Source organism: Nuphar pumila, chromosome 4 (assembly GCF_984573655.1).
Source record: "Nuphar pumila chromosome 4, dmNupPumi1.hap1.1, whole genome shotgun sequence".
Taxonomy (NCBI): Eukaryota; Viridiplantae; Streptophyta; class Magnoliopsida; order Nymphaeales; family Nymphaeaceae; genus Nuphar; species Nuphar pumila.
This window is the reverse complement of record NC_143252.1, coordinates 33,382,358-33,402,943: the sequence shown is the minus strand read 5'-3', so window position 1 is coordinate 33,402,943 and position 20,586 is coordinate 33,382,358. Positions and strand designations below refer to the sequence as shown.

The following is a 20,586-nucleotide window of genomic DNA, read 5'->3' as shown; positions in this document are numbered from 1 at the left end:
GGCCCCAAACACTACCCGGGTGCAGTTGGCACCCGACGCCTACCTAAAGGCCGCGGCTAAGGCCTGGACACTGGTATGGTCTATCTGGTTTTTTAGACCAGACTTGGGGTCTGAGAGCCCCCCTAGTCTGGGCCTACTCAGACCAGACCTGGGGTCCGAGAGACCCCCTGGTCTGGAACTACTCAGACCAGGTCCCGCAGAGTGGGGAGGGCCTTTAGCGTAGCATGGCGCTGGCAAGGCTTCCCGGGTGCTGCCAGCACCCAACAATCTACAGTGCACCACAGGGAGCTCCAAAGAGCCGGGTGCACCTGACCGAGCTCGGCTCGGTCCAGAGTGCATCTGGTTGGGTCTGTTCCAACAGGAATCAGACCAACCATCCTTAAAAAAAACCAAGTCATAAAAAAAAATAACAGAAAGGAAGAAATGGAAGGGCCAAGAGGCCCTAGTGGGGGGGGGGGGGGGGGGGGGGGAGGTGGAGGAGACCGGCGGCCATGAGGCTACCTTGGTGGGGCTGGGCTGCAACCGAGCCCAGTCCAACACCTTAACCCTCATAGAGTGCCCAACCATCCCTATGACAGTGAGAGAGGCTAGGGACACCCAACTGGACCAAGAAATTCAATGCAATAAAAAGAATGAGGGGAAGGTTTGAAGGCTTGAACGAATCCTTGAAGGCAAAAGAAGATGCCTTTTCGTGCATGCAATAAAAGAAAACATGACAGAAATTTGTTTGACATAGAAAACAACCGAAAACCATCCCAAGGTGCTTACAACCGAAAGGAACTACAACTAGAAAGCACAAGGCAAGCTACCCATTGCATACAGATTTTTCAAAAAAAAAAAATGAAAATGCAAGGAAACAAAACCATAGAATCTGTGGTTTTGAGCCCCTCAAGTTCCATGAACGAAAAAAAGGGTTCTCGACAACCATAACACCAACTATGGCAGCTAATCCGCCATGAGTCACACATCCATAGATGCATCGACCTCATGGCTTCACATTCATACTATTCACGTTTTTTCCAAAGAAAAACATAGAAAACTTGTGTTGAAATTTCACCTTGATACGATTGAAAGTGAGACTTGGTTTTAAGAGCTCCATGAAAATGGTGGCTAAGCCACAGTCCATGACTAGAGAGTGAGAGAATGAGAGAAAAAGAAGAGGCAAAAATGAGGAAGAGAGATTAAGAGAGAGAGAGAAGAGAGAGAGGAGAGCCCAAAAGTCACCACTTTTGGCTCCCTCTCCTTTCTCAAAAGGCTAAGTATGCCTTGTATGAGGAATGAAGGGCCAGGATCTCTTTGAAAGATCCAATGGATGGGGTCAAACCCGCCTTCCAATTCCCCCACTCGTCCCCCATAGAATTCAAACAAACTCAAAAAAATACAAGGGTGCCATGGGGCTGCCGCCCCATGCACACAATAAATCTCATCCCTTCTCATCATTACTCTCTCTTGGAAAGAGTTAAGAGAGAAATCTTGAAAGTCTCATGGGGTGCAGCCCCATGCTAATGCTTGGAGGGGCGCCCCACCCTCTCAATGATGCCTTGTGCATCATCATGGGGGCATGCAAATAGGTAGGGCCAATCGTGGCCCTCCCTATGAAACTCGCCCCATCCTCTTACAAAAATGCCATAGCTCCAGCTGGTCAACGTGACCAGCTGGTCTTCGTGGCTTCTATCATCCTAAAAAGATGAAAAATGGTTGACCAAGGGCTTGATCGACCCCTTGACCAACCATCTTAAAAACAATTTTACCATAATTCATTAAATTTATTAGTTAAGATCAAAATATATCATGACATATTTTTTTATTTTAAAATTTCAATACAATTACCTTTCTAAAGCTTATCTTAAAAGAAATTTTCATCTCTTACAGAAATTGCTCTCGTTTGACTCTCGTTCTATTGCTAGGTGATCTCCCGTAATTCACATGCATTGACAGAGTTTTTTCCTCGTTTGCGTCTCAAATTTGAGGGCAAACTATATATATATTATGAATTTCTCCTTAAAATTTTAGAAGTTAATTCATTACAGATTTCTCTTAATCGCTATTTACATTTTACTTACGCGATTTCGGACCTCGCGTATCCATACAGGTATAATAATAAAAAATTCTCAAAATTGCGCAAGAAATCTCATATACTAAAATACTTCACATTGTATTACCTTAAAAATATTATGGACCTTACATCCTTACCTTCTTAAAAAGATTTCGTCCGTGAAATCACCCACATTAATATACAAAAAGATCAGGATATTTCTCTCTCATGCTCGCTTCTGGCTCCCATGTGCATTCTTTGATGTCATGGTGTTGCCAATGTACTTTAACTAATGGTACAATGTTCGTACGCAACACTTAATCTCGTCGATCAACTATCTCAATCAGGCACTTTGCCATTGTTAGATCTTTTCGAACTTCCACGTCCTCATAACGAATAATGTGTGATGGGTCAAGAATGTATTTCCTTAGCATCGACACATGAAAAACATTGTGAATATGGGCATATTGCTGAGGTTGCTCGACCCGATATGCCACTTCACCAACTCTTGCCAAATTCTCGATTGGTCCTACATATCTAGGAGTCAACTTTCCCTTCTTACCGAAACGGAACACACTCTTGGTTGGTGAGATTCTGACGAAAACTATATCACCAACCTCGAACGATAGCTCTCGTCGTCTCTTATCGGTGTAACTCTTTTGTCTATCTTGCACTGCTTTCAAACGTTCTCGAATCTTCTGCACTTGCTGAGTGTAGTGCTGAAGAACAATCATCGATTCTCTAGATCTATCACTGATATCATCTCAATACGAAGGTGATTGACAATGTCTCCCGTACAATGCTTCGTACGGTGCCATCTCGATACTGTCGTGATAACTGTTATTGTTCGCAAATTCAACAAAACACAAGTGTGAATCCCATTTCCCCTTCTAGTCGAGTATACAAGCTCGCAACATATCCTCTAACGTCTGAATAGTCCTCTCTGATTGACCATCGGTCTGAGGGTATAAAGCTGTACTGAACTTCAACCTTGTACCTAGAGCTGACTGCAATTGACCCCATAGTCGCGATGTGAACCTGGGATCATGATCGAAAATAATCAATCTCGGTATGCCATGCAATCGTACAATGTCTCTGACATACAAGTCAGCTAAGCTTTCAAGAGACTCACTGATCCTGATAGGTAAGAAATGGGCAGACTTGGTGAGTTTGTCCACAACTACCCAAATCGCGTCATGCTTACGTTTGGTTCGCGGTAAACCTACCACAAAGTCCATAGTAACATATTCCCATTTCCACTGAGGAATCTCAATTCTCTACATGGAACCACCAAGACGCTGATGCTTAACCTTGATCTGCTAACAAGTCAAGCATCTCAAAATGTACGCTGCTATCTCACGCTTTATACCATTCCACCAATACTTCTTTTGTAAATCTTTAAACATCTTTGTCCCACCAGGATGAATTATATACCTTGACATGTGGGCTTCATCAAGAATCTCCTTCTTAAGCTCAGGGTTTTTCTAAGCCGATCTTTTATACAAATACCACCATCATCTAACACACGAAAGAACGTATCTCCTTGTTCTGCCAAGGCTAGAAGCTTACCATACTGGTCATCAAGCTTCTAAGCTTCCATGATTCTAGGCAAAAACTCGGATCAAATGGTCAGACCAGACAATCTGATCGATCCGCTTCCAATCGAAAAAGGCTTCCAAGCTACGAAATCTTCAATCAATTTTTGGCTCCACACGAGACTAGCTATAATACTACTCGACTTGCGAGAACACTACTCGACTTGCGATTAAGCGCATCTGCCACTACGTTTGCCTTACTATGGTGGTAAGACAACGTAAAGTCGTAATCCTTAATAAACTTGAGTCAACGTCATTGTCTCATGTTCAACTCCTTCTGAGAGAATAAATACTTGAGACTCTTGTGTTCTGAAAAGACCTCGAATGATTCTCTATACAAATAATGTAGCTAGGATTTCAAGGCAAACACTATTTCTGCTAATTCTAAATCGTGTGTCGGGTAATTCCTCTCATGAATCTTTAACTGCCTTAAAGCATAGGCAATCACCCTGTCGTGCTGCATTAGCACGTAACCCAAACATGTTCCTGATGCATCTGTATACACCACAAAACCACCTCTGACTGAAGGTAAAGCTAACACTGGTGAGGTCATCGACCTAGACTTTAAGATCCGAAAACTGTCTTCATAGGCATCATTCCACTCAAACTTGATGCATTTACGCAAAAGCTTTGTCAATGGTAATTCAATTCTCGAAAAGTCCTGGATAAATTGCCGATAGTATCCTGCTAACCCAAGAAAACTACGAATCTCTGAAACATTCTGAGGCTGCTCCCAGCCTAGTACCGCTTCAACCTTTGCTGGATCAACTGACACTCCATCCTTGGATATCACGTGACCCAGGAACATAACTTGATCAAGCCAAAACTCGTACTTGGAGAACTTGGCAAACAATCAATGCTCACAAAGTATACCCAGAATGATACACAAATATTCTCGATGCTGCTCAGGACTCTCTGAGTAGATAAAGATGTCATCGATAAACACGATCACAAAAGTATTAATAAATAGATAAAAAATCTAGTTCATCAAATCCATGAATGCAGTTGGTGCATTTGTGAGACCAAAAGACATCACCACAAACTCGTATAAACCATATCTGATTCAAAAATCTGTCTTTGCGATATCTTTCTTTCTAATATGAAGTTGATGATAACCTGATCTGAGGTCTATCTTTGAGAAATTTCTTGCTCTCTGCAACTGGTCAAAAAGGTCTTTGATCCTTGGTAACAGGTATTTATTCTTAATCGTCACTTGGTTGAGCATCATGTAGTCGATGCACAACCTCAAAGATCCATCTTTCTTCTTTACGAACAACACTAGTGCACCCCAGGGGGATGCACTAGGTCGGATAAAACCTTGTTCCAAAAGTTCTTCCAATTGTTGCTTCAACTCTTCAAGCTTTGTCGAAGCCATACAATACGGTGTCTTGAAAACAAGAGTAGTTTCAGGTAACAACTCGATACAAAACTCAATCTCACATTTCAGAGGTAATCTGAGTAATTCCTCTGAAAACACATCGGAAAACTCCCAAACTATGTCCAAGTCCTCAATCAGAACTAACTCAAGCTCTACTGGGTAATACTGACCAGAAATGTAGTACCTCCATTTCACAAATACTTCTGGGCTTTAAAAAAAGAAATCAAACGACTATCTCACAACGGTCGAGAAAGCTTGATCTCTAAAACAAGATGATTAGGCAGAAATAAGACTACTCTGCCTTCTCTATAGAGAACTTGAGCATGATACTCAAACAACCAATCCATGCCTAGAATGATGTCAAACTCAATCATATCTAGCAGAATTACGTCAGCTGACAAGTTTTGCCCTGCCACTGACACCTATATGCTTGAAATATAAGAATTACAAAATGACTGATCACCTGTCAGAGTACGAACCTCCAACGAGTAATTCAAAGATTCTACGGTCAAAGGCAATGTTCTAGCAAATCTGACAAATATAAAGGAATGCGAAGCATCACAATTAAATAACGCAAAAGTTGCATGACCTACAACAGAAATAGTACCTTGGACCAACTCGCCTTTGGTCACTTGTTCTACTGTTGCTGCATAGGCATGTTCTGCGATAACTTTCTGGTTGCCTTGTTTCTGCTAATGCGACTTTTGTGGCTAGTGTGGCTGAGGCTGTCTCTGCTAAACTGGTTGTGATGTTCTTGATGTGTTCCTCTTTTGATCATTCGACTGCTTCTTTCGACAGTCCTTTATGTAGTGGTCTATCTTGCCACAATAGAGACATCCCCCGGTGTCACGAGGGCAAGGTCGACCAGGATGGTTGACAGGACACTTGGGACATCCTGCTGCTGCTGCGATCTACCTCTGAGGCTGCTGATGCTGGCGCTGCGGCTGCTGGTACTGGGGTTGTCGATGCTGATACTATTTTTGTTGGTTGTTGTTGTTGTAACGGTTCTTCTTCGAAGGTGGATGAATTTTTTTCCACCTTGGTGCCTCTGAAATTGATGCTTTTTAGGCCAACTCTTTTGGCCTTGTTGCTGCTGTTGCTGGCCTTTGAAAGATTGTGACCTCTGGGACTCAGACCAATCTTGTTCCAAAAGTGAGGTTGTCTCAAGAGCCTCATCAACGGTCCTAGGTGCGTGGGTATATACCTTGGTGCGTAAAACATGCTTCAATCCTTGAGCGAATTTCAACACTTGGTCCTTCTCAGTGGCATAAAGGTTGGGAAAACATCTCTCAAGACTGCAGAAATGAGTAACATACTCCACCAACGTAGAATTTTCTTGCTGTAGATCAAGGAATTCTTGCATCTTATTGCACTTTTCGTGAGCCGGGAAATATGCCGCATAAAAGGTCTCCACGAACTGCTCCCAAGTGATAGACTGGTTCTTAAACTTGATCTCTCAGGTGGTAGCCCACCACCTCTTTGCATCCTTTCAGAGACGGTACATCCCAAAATCAACCTTCCTATCATCATTTACTTGTAGAATGCGAAAAATCTGCTTAATCTCTCGCACCCAGTCTTCTGCTGCCTCTAGTGTTGATCTCCCGTCGAATGAAGGAGGGTTCATACCCATGAACTGCAGTAAGAACTGGTGCTGGCATCTCCTGACCTTGAGTGGCCTGTTGCATATGGTCACCCATGTTTCTCATAGTCTTTGTCTGACGGCCAACTACCTCAGTAAGGTTGTTGATCGAAGCCATCAAATCATTGCAACGAGCATGCCATGCCATCTTAAACAAGAAAACAATGTATAAGCAATGAAACAAGTTCTTAAAAGCAGAATTTCATTACATTAATAAGAAAGTTTCATGCATTACATGCCCAAAATACCCTTCGTCAAAGACAGGGTTACAAAACACTACCAAACACATAAGCAAATCAAAATACGAAACACTGAATCAATGTCTCCAACTAAACAACATAACATCATCAAGGCTTGTTGGTGTAAAAGTCACAGTAATCCTTCCTACTTCCACATCATCGCGACCCGATACGAGGAGGAGAAGCAAGAGTTCTCAAGGGCGTATAAGATATTTCTTGAGCTTCCATCAGTACTGAAGGCATAAGAGGATCTAGCACAAACTCTGAGGAAACCACATATGGATAAGATTCGGGTCAGTACTGAGGAGAGTCTGGCGAACCATGCCTATCTCCTTTCTGACTGTCCACTTCAAGAACCTCTGGTCTAGTGACCGATGATACATCATCAATATTGTCAGTGTTACTCTTCCAAAACTCATCACAAAGCTTTGTCTGACATTCCTCTTCGATGTGCCCCCTAAGACCACAGTAGGGGCAATCACATAACTCACGGGGACAGATCTATCCCGCGTGATCCACAAGACACCTGGCACACAGAGGTTCCTACTGTGTCATCATGTGAACACCTCAAGCTAGGTGTTGAACCGCTCAGCCCAAGGATTCTTCGCCTCGAACCAAGTCTTGAAGAGCTTCCAAAATCTTCTCGTAACTTGGGTTTATCGGCATCTAACCCATGCACATATAATTAAGTATACAATTCTAACTAAAAAGTAAGAAACATGTAAATAGCATATATTTAAATTTAAACATACTTACAGTGCGATGGACGATGCACGCTAAAGTCTTGGATCATACTTAAAGCTGCTCTGATACCAATCTCTGTGGCGCCCCAAACCCCGACCTTAGAAAAATCCTTTGAATTTTTTAGGATTTTTTTTTCTGAAATGGTTTTACGATAAACAACGGAAAGCAAGGTAAGAAGAGTAACTAAGTAACAAGGTCGTAATTCTGAGTGGGCCACAAGTAAGTAAGCATATCCAACAAGTTTCAAAATATACAACCCAAAGTTTAATTACAAAATGAGACAGAAGTATTATAAATCTAACAATCTCTCAAAACAAGGGGATCATTCCCTCAAAACCCCAAAACAAACAAGAACAGGATCTGCAACTAAGTGTGGGTCCCCAAGCCTCCATCGTGTGTCATCGTATCACCGTTGTACCTATTCATCATCTGCATCCCCATGAAATGGGGTCAACACTCTTGCGAGGCGGTGAAGAACAAAACAACATATTTCTATTTCTCAAGGAAGAAACATGTATATAACATGGAATAAGTGAAACAACAGATACATGTGCCTGTGTCAAGTAAGTGCATGTGTAACAAGTACAAACTAGATAAAGCAATAAAATAGTGAATTGAACACTACTAAACACAAGTAGCTAGGAAAGGTACAGAAAACAGAACAAGTAAAGAACTACTAAGGTACGTCAGTTGTGATTGGTTAGTATTTAAGTTCTTCTAATTACTCCTTCGGGTACGCGAAGGAACCTCACATTCTGTGAGCCATGCATCCGATGTTTGTTATTCAATTTCTAATGTAGTAGCCGAGGATGCTACAGACCGAGTAAACCTCATGCGAACATCACATAGTTGAGAGAAACACTCACATAGGTAAGGATTGCAATCCATATTTCTGCAGTAGTGAGGCATCTTAAAAGTTCACCTCGACTTCCCTAACTCTGAGTGACTCGAGGTCAAAGGATGCTATAGCTCTTGTCAAAACACGTGTCATAGAAATGACTAATCACTCAGAGTTGTACCATCCACCCTCTCTAAGGTGAACCATTTTGTGAATGGGGCGCAACAGGTTTATCTTTCTTAGGCTCATCTATCAAATCACGCCTCCTTTTGAGGTATTTATACCTCATGGTCTCTGCGGGGTACGCAAACGAGGACTTAGCATGCCCATTCACGTGCTCAGCCTCACACGGCTAACAAATGCACATCGCTCGTGAAAGCGATCATAACACTATTTTATCTTTTTCATTACTAGGGTATAGACATACGTGAGCTCACTCACGACATGAGGGGCCATCGCCCGAAGACTCCAACTGAGTCTAACAACCACAACAGTGTGTTTTTCAAACCCTATGGTGATTAAGTTTTTGTGATCATTCCGCACATCAGAGTGTGTTGTGCACCTTGTGCACTTATCTATGTCTCTAACACGAGACCAAAGTGTACCCTTTCGAGGTATGTAAAAGTAGTACAAGTGTCAAGATGTGCTACGTGCAAGTGCGATATAAGAAGCACATGATCCCAAGTTATTCGCACAATTATAAACAAACAGTGGCATGGATACATATGCATATCTTAGAAAACACATTTCAGTTACATGAGAATGTGCGAGTGAGTTTACAATTCCACAATTTCAAGAGATATGCAATTCAAGAATATTATGTAAACATCATTTCAAGTACAACACGTTGAAACAATTATTGCAAGTTTCTCAATTACAATTTCAACAGATCAGAACTTCAAAAGTCTTTATTTGGTGTTTCTCGAAAAATGAGGCCACTCTTATAAAGAAGACTCACGATTTCGGTACACTCATATGTTGAGATTGAAATCTAAGATATTTCCACACGTATGGGAATTACATTCACATTTCCAAGGTGGATCGCCGCACTTGTGGGAGAAACGATGTAAATATGTCACGAGGACAATTATACTTATACACATCACTCGGTTACTAATGTTCGCAAAACATCTTGCTCTGATGCTGACAAAGTGGAACCAATTTCACAAGGGGATTCATGAATTCGTCACACTTACGTGTCGAGAATGAAATCTAGGATATTCCCAACTTATAGGAATAACATTAGCGTTACCCCGGTATGGGTTGTCGTACTATACGAAGACCATCGTCACAAAAATGATGGTTTTTTATAAGATGACCAAAACCTTAATCGATGGGAAAAATCACACGCATTGGTAGCATAACACCACATACAGAGTCGCACCTCGAGTCCATCTAAAACAGAGCAGCGAAAAGCCCACTAAAAATCTGAATGGGTTCACTCATCATTCGCTCACTCGAATGTGCCAAAAATCAAGGCATAGGGTGCCAAAAATCAAGGCATAGTGTGCCGAAGTGCTTGAGACACCCATTGTGGTCCCGAGGCCATTCCGGATACACACCTACTATGCTGCCAAGAACTAAATGGGGCTGTCAAACAACAAACCCGCACCCACCAAAATTAGTAAGCTCAAGGTTCGAGGCAATGCTAGAACACGGGCTTCTTTCGCTTAACTTTATATAAACGTGCAAATCTCTTTTTCCCTTTTCTATCCCTTTAAAAAAAAAACTTAACTTGTTGTCGAGGTGGTTGGAACCTTGGGTCACACCGGACCACTAAATTCAGCCTAGTGTGCCACACGGTGCAGTGAGCACACCCCAAAGCTCCATGAGGCCAACCGGGGTGCAGCATTACCCGGTTCCTCAAACTGACCATAACAACCCGATGGGTTGCGGTCTGGTCCTTTGGACCAGACCCACAGATTAATTCAAGGGCCTGGTCTGAGCCTTATGGTCGAACCAGAGAGGGGGCTGACATGGGTGGCAGCCAACGAGAAAACATCTGGACAACAGGGTGCTCAGGTGCGGCTAGCACCAGTCAGCTCCCTGCTGCATGGGGTCCAAAGGCCAGGGCTAAAACGCATGGGTCTGGTCCTCTGAACCAGACCATGCAGATCAGACCGACTCTGGTCTGAACTATTGGTTCAGACCCAATGGTTGGGTATAGGGCAGAGACCCCAAATACTACCCGAGTGCGGTTGGCACCCGACGCCTACCTAAAGGTCACGGCTAAGGCTGAGACGTTGGTCTTGTCCTTTGGACCAGACCTGAGGTCCGAGAGACCCCATGGTCTGGGCCTACTCAGACCAGGTCCCGCAGAGTGGGGAGGGCCTTTATCCCATCCTGGGGCTGGCAAGGCTTCCCGGGTGCTGTCAGCACCCAACAATCTGCCGCGCGCCACAGGAAGCTACAAAGAGCCTGGTGCACCTGACCAAGCTCGGCTCAGTCCAGGGTGCACCTGGTTGGGTCTGTCCCAACAGGAACTAGACCAACCATACTGCACAAAACCAAGCCATACAAAATAAATAAAAAAAATAACAGAAAGGAAGAAATGGAAGTGCCAAGAGGCCCTAGCGGGGGGGGGGGGGGGGGGGGGGAGGAGGAGGAGACCGACGGCCATGAGGCTACCTCTGTGGGGCTGGGCTGCAACCAAGCCCAGTCCAACACCTTAACCCTCATAGAGTGCCCAACCATCCCTATGACGGTGAGAGAGGCTAGGGACACCCAACTGGACCAAGAAATCCAATGCAATAAAAAGAATGAGGGGAAGGTTTGAAGGCTTGAACGAATCCTTGAAGGCAAAAGAAAATGCCTTTTCGTGCATGCAAAAAAAGGAAACATGATAGAAATTTGTTTGACATAGAAAACAACCGAAAACCAACCCAAGGTGCTTACAACCGAAAGGAACTACAACTAGAAAGCACACGGCAAGCTACCCATTGCATACAGATTTTTCAAAAAAAAATGAAAATGCAACAAAACAAAACCATAGAATCGGTGGTTTTGAGCCCCTCAAGTTCCATGAACGAAAAAGAGGGTTCTCGACAACCATAACACCAACTATGGCAGCTAATCCGCCATGAGTCATACATTCATAGATGCATCGACCTCATGGCTTCACATTCATACTATTCACGTTTTTTCCAAAGAAAAACATAGAAAACTTGTGTTGAAATTTCACCTTGATACAGTTGAAAGTGAGGCTTGGTTGTAAGAGCTCCATGGAAATGGTGGCTAAGCCATAGTCCACGACTAGAGAGTGAGAGAATGAGAGGAAAAGAAGAGGCAAAAATGAGGAAGAGAGATTAAGAGAGAGAGAGAGGAGAGCCCAAAAGTCACCACTTTTGGCTCCCTCTCCTTTCTCAAAAGGCTAAGTATGCCTTGTATGAGGAATGAAGGGCCAGGATCTCCTTGAAAGATCCAATGGCTGGGGTCAAACCCGCCTTCCAATTCCCCCAATCGTCCCCCATAGAATTCAAACAAACCCAAAAAAATACAAGGGTGCCATGGGGCTGCCGCCCCATGCACCCAATAAATCTCATCCCTTCTCATCATTACTCTCTCTTGGAAAGAGTCAAGAGGGAAATCTTGAAAGTCTCATGGGGCGCAGCCCCATGCTAATGCTTAGAGGGGCGCCCCACCCTCTTAATGATGCCTTGTGCATCATCATGGTGGCATGCAAATGGGTAGAGCCAATCGTGGCCCTTCCTATGGAACTCACCCCATCCTCTTACGAAAATGCCATAGCTCCAGCTCGTCAATGTGACCAGCTGGTCTTCGTGGCCTCTATCATCTTAAAAAGACCAAAAATGGTCGACCAAGGGCTTGAATGACCCCTTGACCAACGATCTTAAAAATGATTTTACCATAATTCATTAAATTCATTAGTTAAGATCAAAATATATCATGACATATATTTTTATTTTAAATTTCTAATACAATTACCTTTCTAAAGCTTATTTTAAAAGAAATTTTCATCTCTTACAGAAATTGCTCTTGTTTGACTCTCGTTCTATTGCTAGGCGATCTCCTGTAATTCACATGCACTGACGGGTTTTTTTTCTTCGTTTGGGTCTCAAATTCGGGGACAAACTATATATATATATATATACATTATGAATTTTCCCTTAAAATTTTAGAAGTTAATTCATTACAGATTTTCATCAATTGCTACTTATATTTTACTTATGCGATTCCGGACCTCGCGTATCCGTACAGGTATAATAATGAAAAATTCTCAAAATCGCACAATAAATCTCATATACTAAAATACTTCACATAGTATTACCTTAAAAATATTGTGGACCTTACATGTTCACTTCTCTATAACTTTCCAATGATTAAGATAGATCATCTTAATTGCAACCAGATGATAAGCTCACCACTGTTATAAGCAAGATATCATTTTGCGTTAGCCAGTGCATACATTTACTACGATTTATTCAAGATGCATATAACAACGGATACCAATAAGGTTAAGCAAGTCAAAGAAATGATTGAATGAATCACAGTATAAAAGCAACAACGATTTGTTATTTGCTTATACTATGCATCGAGTTGTTACTTACCATGCCAAAAAAAGAAACGATTTGTCCTATATGTGTGTTGACGATAGCGATTCACGTGACAATGATTTAATTATATCTATGATGCTGTGAAGCGATTTCAATAGAAATCGCTAAATGAACAACTATTTGAATACAAAAATCGTCACCGCAAGCACGTAATAATGTATTTCTGCACACACATGTTTTAAAAGTCTTTCTATAAATATCTTATAAATCGATACTAGGAAACACATAATATCTTACAAATCGATATACATATCACATAATATATTACAAATCGATATGACAATTAAGCATAATAGCTTACAAATCGACACTACAAAATACATAATATCTTACAAATTGATATACATATCGCAAATTATATTATAAATCGATACTGAAATTCATCATAATAGCTTACAAATCGACACTACAAAACACATAATATCTTACAAATCGATATACATATTGCAAAATATATTACAAATCGATACAAAAATTCAGCATAATAGCTTAGAAATCGATATCAACAAACAAAACAATATTTCACAAATCGGTAGTATGTTACTAAAACCGTGATTTGTAATACATTGTATATACTGAGTGAATGGACGATACCGGATGGGGTAGATGCCTTTTCTCGCATCTGTAAACAAACATTATTGTCAACAGGTCCTAGCGTCTTACAAATATCTTTAATTTTCCAACCATTGAAAAGACAACATCCACCTGCAATAACAAAACAACGCCTTAATGGCACTCACGATGGCATACGTTCTTCAACAATAGCATGATGACATGGAAAGGTACTCACGACGCCTTAATGACACTTGTTGGAATGGTTGTGCGTCATTGCATTTTTCCATACTGCCTAACGAAAACAAAGAAGAAAAGAAGACTGTAAAAAGAGATGGCTAACAAATGCCCCTATGACGCCCACCAATGATCGAACCAATCCATCAATTTATAGTTATCTCCATGAGGTAGGAACGAACCCATGAATGTTTTGTAACACAAGGCAGGAACGAGAAGGCGGCAATGTGTTGTAACACAAGCTAAAAACCAAGGTGGGAACCTGGACTCGAGACAACGACATAGGGTGCTCTGGCGGCAACAGACATTGGTAAAGAGTGCATTATCAAAGGAGCTCCTGTTACAACAGATGGTGCAAAAGTTTACTGCTTAGGGCAAAATCAGAATGTTTGAACTTTGAAGAGTTAACATCATCCTCGACTTTCTGAATGGAGGACATTTTTGTCGTTTTCTCAAACTGTCGTTTTTCCTTTTTTGGATGGAGGTCATTTTTGTTCTTTTCTTGAACCATCATTTTATGGCGAGAATAGCAAGAAAGGGCACTTAAGTCTTTGTAATCGCACCAGACTCTGATGCTAAGTGATGCCGACACACACGGGGATACGAGCTCCATGTGCTATACATGGTGCTCATTCATACTCCCGAACACGCACTGTAGCAAATAATGCATCTTCAGAGGAGAACACACAACACCCAGGTCATTGAATCATGTGAGGGCCATTAGGATGGTCAGATGACACTTGCGGTTTGCTGGGAAGAAAAGTTGGGGCACTAGAGGCTTTCTTAGGGGATGTCAATGGGCCGGGTTTGATTAGGAACCATGCCAAACTCTATAAGATCAGGGTTTGGTGATAAAAAAAGAGGTCCTATTAGTAATTGGGTCAGATTTAAAGAGTCCAATTAGTATATGAAACCTAGTATCATTTGCGAAATTTCATAGCAGACTTGGGTTTGACCCGAATTTCGATTAAGACCTATAATTTTTTAAATATAAAAAAGATTAAAAAAGATTTCTTTATCAGGTTTGTTTCATGTAAATTTTATAAGACCCGAGTACGGTTTTTCTTATAGAGGACCCAATAGGACTTGGGTCTGAACCCAGTACCACTACCTCAAGGTCAAATCCAGGTTCAGACTCACCTGGGTCCAAACCAGATCCGACCGGTTAACACTCCTAGGCTTTCTTGGGGAAATACAAGGATTAATATTGGGATTCTTTTGTTTTACCCAAGATGGTAATTACATGAAGCTAATGTGAAAAGATCAGGTATAAAGGTGCAATATGATTGCACAAATATCTGTGCATTAAGCACCTGATCGCCCTCCATCAGGCCTTGGGCCCCACTTAATGCACAATTTTTGTGCCATGTAATTGCACCTAATCCTGACTCGAAGCTAATGGCCTGAAATGTGTTTAGATTAAGGCAATTATTTAGATCCTTCAAAGTTTAAATCCATGCATAAGCATGGACCACATTAAGTTTGATGATCACTGGATCAAAAGTTTTCGTCTAAAATAATTTAGTTTTATCTCCCTAGGCGATCGGGCAAGAGTACTTTTCAAAGTACTCTGGCCGTACAAAACACAGAAAATCGCTATTTTTTTTATGTAAAATACAAAATACAGAAAATCGCTACTGCATTAAGTGAATCGTTCTGAATTCGGCCAAAAACGTAACACGTGTTAAAGCTATTAAAATAAAAATAGCCGATTCAAGGGTGATACAACATTATATGGCCCGATTATTTTGTAATGTACTCTGGCCCAATCACCGATCTTCTCTTTTCCCTTTTTGGGCACTATCATTCTTGCGTACGTAGTTTGTTTGTGTAGTCAATTATTAGGTACATGCTTTGCTCTACTAGTCAAAGAAGCATCAATGAAAATAAGAAAAGCAAAAAGAAAGTTGAATGTCAAGAACGTGCACTACGTGTAAGTGCCATAAACACATTCATGGAATAAATTGGAAAGGGAAGAAGACGTGCTACACTTGATATCTTAATTAGGTGCAAGTAGGGGTGACAATCGGGTCGGGTTGGGGGGTCAGCATACCTCAACCCGAACCCGACCCATTTATTTTAGGTAGGCTGTGGCAAACAGGAACCCGACCCGTTTATTAAACAGGTAACCCGACACGACCCGCCAACCTGTTTAATAAACTGGTTGGGTCGGGTAAACGGGTTGGCGGGTTGACCCGCCCGCCTAACCCGTTTATTAAACGGGTCAGCCAGGTTGGCATACCCCTAACACGAACCCGACCTGGGTTAGGCGGGTCAACCCGTTTATTAAACGGGTTCATTTTTGCCCAACCCAAACCCGCCTAAGAGGCAGGTTGACGGGTCGTGTTAGGTTTTGCCACCCCTTGGTGCAAGGTGGGGAGTTGGAGGGTAGAATTTGCATCTTTTATGCGTTTTCTGCAAAATAGTTTCTGCCTTATGTCTAAGGATGACAATGGACCGGGGCGGGGGACAACGTCTTCACCCCTGCCCCGTCTCAAAATCCAGACCTCCATCTCCGCATGGGTTTGGATTTTAACCTCCATCCCCTCATCCATTGCCATCCTTAAAGAAGGATTGGGGACTGGACAGAGCAGGAGAAGATGGGGATGGGGTGGGGCGAGGGAAAGCGTAAGTCCATCCCCGCCTTCATCTTCATTTCATGTCCTCCATCCCCGGTCATTCATAACAATGTGCATTTTGACAAATAAACTTTTGTATTTTTTAACCCTTTAATCTTTTTTAAATAAAAGTTTTTTATTAAAATTAAAAAAGAATCATGGTGAGCGTTCCAGAGCAAAGCATAGGAATGACCATGTTCTAACAGTTAATTGTAGAACTTTAACATGTTAATTCACCAACGGGGCCTCAGCTTGTCTGGTAGGAGCAGCTAGTGCATGTCACCTTGTGTTGGGTCTGCCTAACTCCAGCTTGCCTTTCAAAAAAAAAAAAACTTTAACATGTTGATTCACCTATGGTAACTAGTGATCTAGGAGGGAATCTCGACAGGAATCATTCAAATGGCAAAAAAATCTAAACCTAGGACCAATCCTTGAGGTTGGCTTTCACAAGGAAGGAACCTCAACAGGAATTGAACCTTGACCGTTCATCTAACAGCATAGGCCAAACCCCATTATGCCAACTCCGTTCTTAGACTCAAGGGGTTTGGCATAGTGGGATGGCGCCTAGAGTGTTTGATGGGCACTCTAGGTTCAAATCTTATAGGCATCACCCCCGGGAAAGGCGAAGTTTGGCGACTCCATGGGGTCGTGGGGTAAGCCCTCAGAGTTTTACGCCGACATGGACAAAGATCCTGCACAGCTAGGTCTATGTAGGGGTGGCAAAACCTGACACGACCTGCCAACCCGCCTCTTAGGCTGGTTCGGGTTGGGTAAAAATGAACCTGTTTAATAAACTGGTCGACCCACCTAACCCGTTTATTAAATGGGTCAGGTTCGTGTTAGGGGTATGCCAACCCGCCAACCCGGCTGACCCGTTTAATAAACGGGTTAGGCGGGCGGGTCAACCTGCCAACCCGACCTGCCAACCCGTCCACCAACCCACCAACCCGACCCGCTAACCTGCCAACCCGTTTACCCGACCCAACCAGTTTATTAAGCGGGTTGGCGGGTCAGGTTACCCGTTTAATAAACGGGTCGGGTTCGTGTTTGCCACAGCCGACCCGTTTAATAAATGGTTTGGGTTCGGGTTGAGATATGCTGACCCGCCAACCCGACCCGATTGCCACCCCTAGGTCTATCCACCTAAGGCAGTTTCTTCGAGTAAAACAAAATCCTTTTGAGGCTCTCACCCAAGGGCATTAGAAAAATAAATCAATAAAGCAAGGACAATTTTGCCAAAGAAGCTGAATGGCTGTTTAAATGATCAGATCAAAAAAGGCATTTGTCAAACTTAAAACTAGTCCACAAATCTTGATATTGGGATATTATTGAGATAAAAGATCTGGCAATAAGTTAAGATTTTATGTTTTTTGAATAAAGGCTTGAGAAAATATTTGTTGAATGTATAATTAATGCTTATTTTGGATGGCCATAAAACATTGAGACCAGTGGCTGAGCCAAGAATCTAAACTAGGGTGGTTGCAAAATGCATAGCCAAGAATCTAAACTAGGGTGGGTACAAAATGCATAGAACAATATGTTTAAAAAAGAAATAATTATTATAAAATAGTCATTAATATAATCACATTTAATGCTAATTAAAAATAAAAATAGAACAAAAACCTTGAAACCCTAATTAAATGTTCATGTAATCTAAAAAAAAATTAAATCAATACCCTCAATAAAAAAAAATCATAAATCTATCCTAAATGTAAATTTTTCCAATTCCATTGAAAATTTTCAAAACTTTAAGAGGAATGCTTAAACTAATTGAAAAAAAAAATTAACACAAAAAACCTTAAAACCCTAATTAAATGTTCATGAAATCTGAAAAAAATCTAAATCAATACCCTCAATCATAAAAAAAAAAATCATAGATCTATGCTATATTAAAAAAAGTTCCAGTTCCGTTGAAATTTTTGTGTCAGACCATATTTAGTATAAAATCAAAATGCCCCTGATAGAATGCCGTTTTTGTCCCAACATCCGAAAATTCAAGGACGTTTTTACAAAAAAAAAATGCATGAGACGGGGACCATCTTACACAAACATAATAAGAAATGGACAATTTTGCAAAGAACTCTTCTCATTAATTTGTAAGCGCATACACATCATTTCAGTATGGTCAAATCAGCAAAACATGGGGCAGTTTCTCCGAGTAAAAAAATAAAAAAAATCAGAAATAAATTCACTGCAAATAATGAAAAAATTGATGGGACTAGTGGAGTTTACAATACCCAAAATGGCGCCAAGTTATGCCCTTGCATTGGTATCCGAGGATGCCGTACCTTCTATTAGAAAGACGTGGTTGTAGGTTGTTTGGTAAATGTGACCCTACATATGTGTTTGTCATAGTTTGTTTACTAAAATACTTGCTTTGGTTCTAACTTATTTGATGTAATTTTTTTAAACTAGTGTAAGTGCACTGTGAAGGCTTGGACAAATAGCCAACTCTTTTCACTCAAGACATGCACCATATAGGAAAAAAACCATGGAGATTTTATCTGTATGTTTAGATTAACAAAAACTTATTCAATGCAAATATTAAAAAATCAAGTGGGCTATTAGACATTATACTGCAATCAATAGTATTAAAGAAAAACCTATATATATATATTTATGGGGCCACTATAATATGTTAATTGCAAATAAATATGTGAACTGGTGTATAAACTAAGATTTTTATGTTTTTTTTTTTAAATTTTAATATATGAATGTGATCTAGATGCTTGGTTTTATAGAAACAGACTCTTGGATCTTCAGATTACGATGCATAAGAAGGATTTATTAAGGCTTGAAAATCAACTATTCTGATTTTTTTTAAATATTAAACCATCAAAAAATCACATTTTTTTTTATAAAAAATACATGATTCAATAGTTGGTTCTTATCAAATGGACCACGCCGAATTCATCTGCAAAAAGAATGTCGGAAATGCCTAGTTCACACTCTGGTTTTCAGTTAACATATTCTGTTGACCCAATATTTATGTGAAAAAAATGTGTTTTAATTGATACATATACCTATTGTTAGACCATGATAATTTTTAAAGATATGGTCTCCAAAAAACAAAAATACCTGTTTAGATCATGTTTGAGGTGTTCTATTAACTATGCTCATATGTTAACTCCAACATGATGCCACCCTAGAAATTAAATCTCATTACATACTGGTGATGAATAAACTTATTACAGTATATAACAGTAGCAAAGATATCTATATGGTAACCTCTAACCTCTAAATTTTGGTTTGCCCACAAGGGTTCCGCTCATCTGGTAAGGACTACTTGTGAAAGTCACCAAGTTGACGGGACGTCACAAGGTCAAAACCCACGGGTGGCGCCCTTGCTGCAAGGTCCAAGCTGGGTGTACTCTCCAGTGGGCAGGGGACCTTAAGGGTTTCAGGTGCGGTCGGTGATGAGGGGTCTTTTTCCTTGGATTATGCTAAAAAAAAACCCCTCTAAACTTTGGTTTCTATGTATGAGCAAACAAGCGAGTGTACCAACATAAGGTGTACTCGTTCAAAAAGATAATAGACAAATCTCTCTCTCTCTCCCTCTCTCTAAACTTTGGTTTCTATGTATGAGCAAACAAGCGAGTGTACCAACATAAGGTGTACTCGTTCAAAAAGATAATAGACAAATCTCTCTCTCTCTCCCTCTCTCTGCATTTCTCTCTCTCTCTCTCTGTATATATATATGCAGAGAGAGAGAGAGAGAGAGAGAGAGAGAGATTTTGTCAAAAATAAGTCTGAATCGGCCGATTCGAAACAAGGGACAATTTGAACACCTTTGAAAGTCGACCAATTTTGGCTCGAATTGTCTGAATCAACCAAACTCTGTCGATTTAAAGTAGAATCAGTTCAGAATCAGCTTTGGATATTTTATTTAATGGGTTTTGAATTATGATGTATGAACATTCTTTTAAAATATCATCTTTATGAATATGTTGTCTATATTGACATTTATTAGTTTGTTATTTTTGCATTTTTTTCTTTCTGGATTTTTGAATAAAAATCTTCTGATTCGAAAACAATTCGATTCGATTCTTTGGTATTTTAAAGAAACCCATTCAGCTAGTGAACCAATTTTAACATTGAGAGAGAGAGAGAGAGAGAGAGAGAGAGAGAGGCTAAGAC

The 20,586-nt window shown here is 41.0% G+C and overlaps 1 protein-coding gene across 1 annotated transcript; it reads right to left on the bottom strand.

Moving 5' to 3' along the window:
* Positions 1 to 2,352: 2,352 nt before the first annotated feature.
* LOC149839903 (uncharacterized) lies at positions 2,353 to 2,769 on the bottom strand. Its single transcript, XM_090004949.1, has one exon. The coding sequence runs from the start codon at positions 2,767 to 2,769 to the stop codon at positions 2,353 to 2,355; it is 417 nt and encodes a 138-aa protein (XP_089861075.1).
* Between the last annotated feature and the right edge of the window lie 17,817 nt (positions 2,770 to 20,586).

What these genes read in the sequence shown, in the direction of transcription:
- LOC149839903 (XM_090004949.1), bottom strand. Translation starts at nt 2,769, where the DNA reads ATGATTGTTCTTCAGCACTACACTCAGCAAGTGCAGAAGATTCGAGAA.